At 38.9% G+C, this 9,001-nt stretch overlaps 1 protein-coding gene across 10 annotated transcripts in view; it reads left to right on the top strand.

Moving 5' to 3' along the window:
* The window catches only part of LOC116842021 (ras-specific guanine nucleotide-releasing factor 2-like), an 85,372-nt gene extending 78,229 nt beyond the window's left edge, over positions 1–7,143 (top strand). For 4 of the 10 annotated variants that reach the window (XM_032810649.1, XM_032810651.1, XM_032810655.1 and 1 more), the window contains 6 exons: positions 798–818; positions 1,784–2,174; positions 2,669–2,766; positions 2,833–3,115; positions 3,472–3,669; positions 3,949–7,141. In XM_032810649.1, the coding sequence (XP_032666540.1) occupies positions 798–818; positions 1,784–2,174; positions 2,669–2,766; positions 2,833–3,115; positions 3,472–3,669; positions 3,949–4,167 (1,210 nt within the window). In that variant the 3' untranslated portion in view covers positions 4,168–7,141. Of the gene's footprint in view, positions 1–797; positions 819–1,783; positions 2,175–2,668; positions 2,767–2,832; positions 3,116–3,471; positions 3,670–3,948 lie in introns of all 10 variants that reach the window. The other 6 variants (XM_032810656.1, XM_032810657.1, XM_032810654.1 and 3 more) reach the window with 4 other exon arrangements.
* The last annotated feature ends 1,858 nt before the right edge of the window (positions 7,144–9,001 follow it).

Genomic DNA, 9,001 nt, shown 5'->3' on the forward strand with positions numbered 1-9,001 from the left:
ACTTTTAGAGGAAATGATAGGGGTACCTCTCAGGGAGAGAGAGGGACAGAGAAAGAGACAGAAAAACAAAGATAGCGATGTCGCGTAGAGCATTCAGTATCTTTCGATATTTTATAATTCGTAAGATAGTAGATTCCTATTTGTCTTTGTAATGGAACATGTGCATCTTTAAAATGTAAATTCCTTACTCTGCAAAAAGATTTGTTTCTGCAAGGTTCAGTCTGACGCAAGAGTTTTACGTGGCCTACATAGTAAAATATCGTATTTTTTTACTTGCATACGTATATATATATATATATATATATATATATATATATATATATATATATATATTTTTTTTTAAAGAGAATTATAAATATACTGTAAATAAGTTTAAATTATATCTCTGTTCTCACGCTCTGAAACCATCTTAGAAATAATTTAGAGCATTTCTCTCACTAACAATACATGTCCTTCTCTCTCTTCTGAATAACTTGTAAATATTCTTCTGAATAACTTGTAAATATTCTTATTACTCTATTCTACTCTCTTATTTCTCGTATCTCACTCGTTTACGACATGATGATAGAGCGGCATAAAATCGAGATGCGAAAAATTGCCACCCAAACTAACTTTTGTTCCATATCGTCCGTCTAATTATATATATATATATATACTCTCTTATATATACATATTTATATATACATATAATTCTTGTCGCCACCTTCGAGACTGAAGTAGTCCCTTTAATCAGGAAATTACTTCCGGTGCCGTTTCTACTCAACTATATTTCATGTATTGTTTTGTGTCATTCATAGCATTGGACCTGAACCTATCTGGTAAGTGGTAAAGCTCATTTTGAAGACATCATTATCCACTTGTTGCTTGCGGCATGGCGACGAAACCTCGCTCCTTCGCTTGTGATTTAAACAACACTCGACAACGTGTTCTGCCCTGTGCTCTCTGTGTACTACATGATCTGCTCTCTATTGCTCGTCTATCATTCTCGCGATTCTCACACGTGACGTTTGCCTTCTCCTCCGCCCCCGCCCCTGTGTTCCTCTTCGCTCATGTCCCTTCGATCGATTGATTTCGTTCACTCTCACATGACATCTCATCTGGTCTTACTACTTTGAACGCCTGATAGAATGCACCATAGCGAAGAAGAGTGTGAATGGACCAAACGAAATAGAAATAGTTTTTACCCGATAGAGCCGCCTTTGTGACACTTGACGTGCGTGCTTTATTAGTGCTGAATATATTCCAAGAAGGCAGGATTGCGACCGGTGTAATTTGCGAAGTGAGTTCGAATATCGATTCCCCGCGCGATCTTATGCTCGTCAAAGGCGAAGGAAGCGACGATTTGCGCGTCGGACGCACGTTGCCTCTCCATCGCCATCGTCGTCGTCGTTTCGCGCCCGCACGGCATCATGACTGAACTCGTCGGAATTATGCCAGTTTCAATCCTCGTTCCAAAAACACATATTTATTATTATACTTCGTAGCGAACACGATAGTGCGAGAATAGCAAGTAGAAGGTATCTTACACCGCTGAGACTCTTATTGCCAATGTTCTAGAACTTTAGCGAATCGAGATGCACATTAGACATTACTCGCTTCAGTTTCGCTCGCGGGAAAGACTCAAGGGCGATGCAACGTAGAGCGTAGAGCGAACGCGTAGACCGATGTGGTATAACCGAGACGAAAGACTCTCTCGAGCCACTGAGTTTCCGACTTTTATTCACGAACGCGCGGTCACCCCTTCGATATCTTCAACTTAAGTCAGTTCTCCCCTCGAATGCAGGAGCAGCACGTCCACGGCCGCGGCCGCGTTCGCAATCGCGACCTCCGCCTCGAGCAATCCACCCGACAAGGGACCTGGCACCGCAAACGACGGCAACAATCGCAGCGGCTCGTGCCGCGACAAGAACAGGCGGAAGGAATCGGTGATGTCGACCGCGGCGACGATGAGAGTGCTCAATGTCTTGCGGCACTGGGTGTCCAAGCACCCGCAGGACTTTGAGCTCGATCAGAAGCTCAAGAACCTGACGATAGAGTTCCTGGAGGACATCATTTACAGTCCCAACCTGCTCCCGGCTGAACACAAGGCAGCCAGCCAACTACTCAGACTGATCACCAAGGAAGAGCTCGAAAGCAGCAAGATCGACTTGGACAAATTGCTGGCGCCGCCGACGGTAAGCGACGAGGGATTATCATTCCTACTTCTATTGTTTATTCTATATCTTATTCTGTATTTCTAGAGGGCAGAGAAAATACGATAACAATTGAATATTTCATTCCAAGATATGCGCGCAACCCTCGGTATGAAATGATAATTGTAAGACAGAATATGTTTTACAAAAAAAAAAGAAAAAGATATGTTTTCTTTTTATTCTTGAAAAGAGATCTCTAAGAAAGAATGACAATGAAATATATCAACCCCTACAAATAGTTAAGATCTCCTAACTCTATAAAGCTTTAAGAGTCCTAAGAAGAAACTCAAAATTTAAAATTAAGTCAAACAGAGCCTGATAGTCCACTGAAAGATAAAGAAAGTATAAAGAAAGATAAAGAAAGTACTTTGATATCTCAGGTTGGAATTTTCCAATTTCTCATTGAAGGGACAATGCAATTGAAATATTTGAGATTTTTCCGAATCGATCACTGACTACGTGTGAATTCCATTTAGGTTCAGAGCAAAGAGAGCATCGAGACACTATCAGCGCTCGAGATCGCGGAGCAGATGACGTATTTAGACCATCAGATATTCGTGTCCATCGCCAGCGAGTAAGTAACGAGCCACTGACTTCTATCACGCAGTATTTTAGTTACATAATAATTCGTTTCTCGCAGAGAATTCCTCGGACAAGCGTGGATGAAGACAGACAAAGGAACCCGCGCGCGTCACATCCTCCTGATGACGAAGAGATTCAATGAGGTGTCGGAATTAGTGGTATCTGAGATTATTCGACGGTCCAACATGTCGGCCAGGGTGGCGGCTATCGAGAAGTGGACCGCGGTCGCCGATATCAGCAGAGTGCTGCACAATTACAACGGCGTGTTGCAAATTTGCGCGGCGTTCACGAACAGCAGCGTGTACAGGCTGAAGAAGACTTGGGAAAAGGTGCCCAAGACGGTAAGCCGATTTTTTAGAACGCCGCTAAGCCAACTGCCGATTCATTGCTGAGGCTATTTATCGTCGAGCATCAATTCACGCGATCTTACTTGGATGTTGTGCAAGTTCATAAGGATTTTCACGAAAACTTCAAAGACAAAATACTTTCACAATAACGCATAACTTGGTTCATTTTTTCATTTTTTCGATGATAGATCATCGGAAAAAATTGAGTTACGTCTAATTGTAAAAGTGTTGGCTTTCTGTAAAGATCTCTATGAACTTATATCGAACGACCCGATATATTATAATTCTCCGTTATGTTAAAATGAAGAACAGTTGTGCGCAATTCTATCATGACTGTTGTTAATTTTCAGACGAAGCAGACGATAGAGAGACTGCAGCACATTGTCTCGTCTGACGGACGTTTCAGAAATTTGCGGGACGCCCTGCATCGCTGCGATCCACCCTGCATCCCTTACTTAGGTCTCTACCTCACTGATCTCTCCTTCATCGAGGAGGGTACTCCGAACTTAACCGAGGACGGTCTCCTAAATTTCTCCAAGATGCGAATGGTGAATTTCTCGCGTGATTCTTACTATTTGTATTACACGGAAAAGAAAGTTTGATTGGATTAAGCGAATTTCTGGTAAATTAAAAAAAACGAATAAAAAATTTCGGTCGAGCAAGATTTCTGGTTAACTTAAACAGAATTCGGATAACTTCAGTCGGAATTTCTTGATTCGTTCATATTTCATCAGAAATTGATGAATTTAACCAAACTTTTTTTCCCGCGCATTATTACTTTTCTTCGCGTTTCTTCACAAGACTGACTTCTTGCTTATTCGCTACAGATCGCTCATGTAATCCGCGAGATACGGCACTTCCAGCAAACGCCGTACAAGATCGAATTGATCACGAAAGTGAGCAACTACCTGCTGGATACATCGCTTTTATTAAATGAGAAGGATCTGTATCGCATGTCCTTGGAGATCGAGCCCAGAACATCCAGATTGAGCAACTCGACTATAATCGGTCTGCCACCCACGGTAAACCAAGCGTCCATGAAGTAAGTTCGTTTCGTCACCCTGAGTGAGCGAGTGAACGAACGAACGAAAAGAGAACGAAATGTTATTACGAGAAAATATTTTGCATTTTTGTACGTTCCTGATTATTTCGTTATCATTGTTGTAAAGTTGCACAGGTGGAAATTAGAGGAGAAAGTAATAAGTTTTTGACGATACTCGATGATAAAACAGCTGTATTTGTTCTTCTCTCTCTTTCTCTTTCTCTTTCTCTCTCTCCGATCATACATATTCACTTCTCCCTCAGTCTACGTATTCGCTTTATCTTCTCGCTCGTCAGTTGACGGTTGACAGTTGATGAGAAGAAAGCTTTCAGATCGAAAAGTAGTAAATATCCGTCGCACGCGCGACCGATTATTCAATTACGAACGCGATTCGCCGTGTTTACAGCCCCGTCCATTCTTTCTGTCCACTTCAGTTGCGTTGTCGGCTTGTGACGCGATCTTCAACGTTCCCTTTCGTTGTCGTTTTTGCGTCTACGCTTCGCGAGATATTTACATAAGCTCCTAGACAAGTAAGGTCAACGAGGATCTCGTCGTCGCAAAGAATCGGTCAGCCTCTTTCGCGGAAAGAAGAACTTGTCGTGTTCGTTCTGAGACAAATGTATATAATCGCAATAAATGCAATGAAATTTCAAGCAAATCTTCTCTAGATTGCTGCAACTGCTGCCTGTTGTATTTCGATTATTTCATGATCGTTGTTTTTATCACTTTTAGGAAGTTTTTGTGGACATTTTGCAACATTTAGCTATAACTATGCAAGAATAATCCAACCTATGAGATTATGATTTTTGAGTTTTACCAACAAGTAATCCATACGTCTTTCTAGATAACAAAAATAAGAAAAGATCTAAGTCTTATGGGCTATCATTAAAAAACAGTTTTTATTTTCTACTGTTGTAGTTGCGTCATTTGTTACTAATTGTGTCTTCTTTACTCTTTTTTAAGCTTGTCAATGAATATTTCGATCAATAAGAACCTTAGTGCTATCCATATTTTTTAAATCATATATCAAATGTTCATCTTTATTTTTCTTGAAACGTACTTCATATAGGTTAGATTATTCTTGCATAATTGTACGGTTTGTCGTAGTAACGTAATAATAACATTTGACGATAAAACGAATACGTAGACTGAAGAAGAAGTAAATATGTGTGATTGGGGAGAGAGAAAGAGAGAGAAAAAGATAAGAACAAAGATAATACAACTATTTTATCATCGAGTATCGTCAAAAACTTATTACTTTCTCCTCTAATTTTCACTTGCAACTTTGCAACAATGATAACGAAATAATTAGGAAAGAACAGAAGCGCATAATATTTTCTCGTAATAACGTAATATATTTCTCTCCTTGTACATCTTGAATATCGTTATCTTGTGTGTCGCGTGTATCGTGCTGATAAAAATAAGAGGAAAAAGAGATATTATAGAACATAATTCGGAGCTCGGTAATGTGGGTTGGGGTTTTATCTATTCTCTGATAAATTGTGCGCAATGCGTGTCGTCGCGAACATTCCGAATTTTTTACCAGATGGAAACTACTGTGTTAAACACCGACGTGATAATCGTTGGCGAGGGCGCAAAGTCACCGTCGCTGATTTTCATTTAGTGCAGCTCAATCGAGCCAGTATTACTATGCGAGGCGTGCAACTCAAATAGTTCCAATGAGTACCTTTAAGACAACAAATGAGAAGCGTGGGAGTCGAGTGAAGGTCTTGACAATCAGTAGAGTAAAGATATTACTGTTTTTCGTTTATTCTGATTATCGCTATACGAGCCTCAAAGCAACTCGCTTGCCAAGCGACCGAAAATCGATTATTTTGCATCCTTTCCTAAAATTTTATTATATATATACTCATTACCAGTAATCATATTTTACAAGTTTACAGAGTCTTATTTTTTATAGAATTTAGCTATATTTTTTTATATCCTATTATTACTTCTTTTCCGTCTATTATATGAAATATAAAATGTTTTACTTTTCTATTAAATTTATTTTACTATTTTACATGTTTTACTTATTTATCTAATACCCGCACGCGTTATTCATTCACGTTAAAAACTTATTTCCGATTCGTACCAAGTTTTGTAAAAACAAGTTTTAATTACAAAAATATTTTCCGTGTTTGGCAAGCGAGATATGAATCTTATGCGAAGAAGCTCTACACATATCAACTATATTTGATATATTTCAAAACAACGGTCGCCCGCCTCTATATTTTTATTCGATATTTGTATCTATATAAAATAATACGACCAGGTAGAGTTCGGAGAGAGAGATAGAGAAAGAGCCGGGATTCCGTTGACGAAGAGGTGAGTCCTTGTGTGAAAAAAATTTGTATACACATATATTATGTGTATATATATATATATATATATATATATATATATATATATATATATATATATATATATACATACATGTATACGCGCGTCTCTCTCTATTTTTAATCTTGCGTTTACGAAATTCTCGCTATGTGGGACGCGTATGACATCACGATGTTTTTGGCCTCGACGCGGCGGCATTCATGGCATGCGGACCACGCGTTTCCATCTAAAAATATCGTGTTTAAAATATTCTCTTTTCGGCTTTGAAGGATCCTAAGATCATACATTAAAGTAAAATACTCCAGGATTCTAGAAAGATTCTAGAAATCGGAAAAATATTACGCGTCTGCTTTGCCTGCAGAATCGTCTCCTAAGTGATTAATACATTTCTCACGATCGTGCGCGTATAACGAACGCATTAATCACATTTCCATCGACGATGCAAAGCAAGCCCCGTTGAATATGAATCAGGTTAAATAGATCCTTTACATTATAAATCGCTCTGTGAAACTGGGTCGTCTGGAGCTGAAGAATCCGCGGTTCCTGTCAGATCGGTTGCCGCTTTAACGGAGAGATCCACTGTTATCCGAGAATTCGAGCATAAAAAAATCCTGAGCGTTCTTTAAAAATCTCCAACTCGGTGAACGACGACCGCCAATCGCGTCAGTTCCTCGAACAAGTCTCGTCGTGACAGAAGCAAATTTGCTTACTCGTCGCTTTATTTAACGCTTAACGATATTTGAACGGCTCGTTAACGACAGCTTAGTAAAAGAAACATTATGCATGAGGTATAATAGAGTCTGAAAAATTGATCGCACGGCCGATAGAGAACCGGTGAGACGAAGTGAAAGATATATGCGTATCGAATTACATTTACCGTATATTCTTAGGCATGTATCAAAGTCGTTATTTGAAACTTGTCTTACATAAGATATTCAGGTCATATTCCGATTTTATTTCAGAGTTAAATCTAAATTTGCCAAGTAAATCATATGATGTATGCGACGTTACATTTGCAGTTGCTATCCCACTGAAAGATTCACATTTAATTCCAAACCTCACACCTGAAAATCTCACTTGAAATAAGTTTCAAGTAACAAATATTAATATGAACCTTGGTAATTTAATCATCAATTAAATTTTTGTACAATCAATGGAAATCAGCCAACGGCTATTCGGTTCATGTTAAACAGACCGAAAATGTGCGAACCATGAATTGTTCGATTTTGCGCTGACCTGGTTTCACGGCGCGATTTACGATGCAAAGGATCTACTTAACTTGACTCATATTCGGAATCTGCTCTACACCGTCGATGGGAATGTGGTTAACGCGTGGTTTGATATGTGCGCGCGATCGCAAGAATAGTATTAGGCATCACCTATATTGATAGTTATTGCTCGAAACTCGTTTCGATCAATATAATAGACCTGATATATTTTTCTTTTGGTTCAACTTACAATAGTCTGAAATAAAGTCCAAGAGAGGGACACGGAGAATTGCCAATTACAGTTACAATTGCCAATTGCCAATTATATTCTAGTAAAGATACAATCGACTGTCGCTCGTCGCGCAAACTTCCCGCAACTTGGCACAAGGCTTTTGAATCAGAGTGGGTAACCTCTTCGGGCTGTGCAATTCTTTTGAAACTATCTCACACGAGATGAGATATAAATGACACATGTATCACGAACTGAAAAACTTGGATCTAACTCTGAATAAAAATCTGAGTATCTAATTTGAGACAAGTTTCAAGTAATGCGTATTAATACGCGTCTTAGGTCCGGTTGCACCAACGTTTTGGCTTTAAGCGAAACTTAAATATGTATCTATCTTTATCTTTCTTTCTAAATAAATAAAGACATACACATATTTATGTTTTACTTAAAGATAAACAATATTGGTGCAATCGGGCCTTAATCATTGAGGATTCAGGTTCAGAAAAATCGGCGTGGCCAACTTTTCCGGGCTCTTTCGTTGCACGTGAGGATCTGCAAAGATAGCATGCGCGGCGAACGACGGGATAAAATTTCAAAATTCTCGGTCTTCCTCGCGTTACTCGTAATTGGAAGTAAATATAAATCTCTGGACATCGGAGATTATAGAATTAGTGGAATTAAGCGTTGAGAAATTGAAAATGTTTAATTAAGGAAACACTGATGTCAAAAAGTTGTGTCGACTAATAATTGGAGCGGCGATTAATCTACGAGTCACCATGTGGAAGTTCTACAAAAATAATAGTATAAAAGATTCGCGATAATGAAAGATGGAAAAACTGGGCATAAAACGTTATATTAAATTAGTAAAGGAAATAGGGATGACGGAAAGTGTTGCGCCGGCTAACAAAGTTGCGGCGGTTGATACTCAAATAATCACGTAATTCGAAATTTATTTTAGAAATTCCGGAAATTTATTTTAGAATTTCACCTTCGAAAGGCATATCGCCGAGAATGCGCTTAATTGTCGTATACTGAATTTAGACGTGGGAAGTTGCTGA

The sequence above is a fragment of the Odontomachus brunneus genome, unplaced genomic scaffold (genome assembly GCF_010583005.1).
Source record: "Odontomachus brunneus isolate Ranch 3 - 2012 unplaced genomic scaffold, Obru_v1 Obru_scaffold_020, whole genome shotgun sequence".
NCBI classification, from domain to species: Eukaryota; Metazoa; Arthropoda; class Insecta; order Hymenoptera; family Formicidae; genus Odontomachus; species Odontomachus brunneus.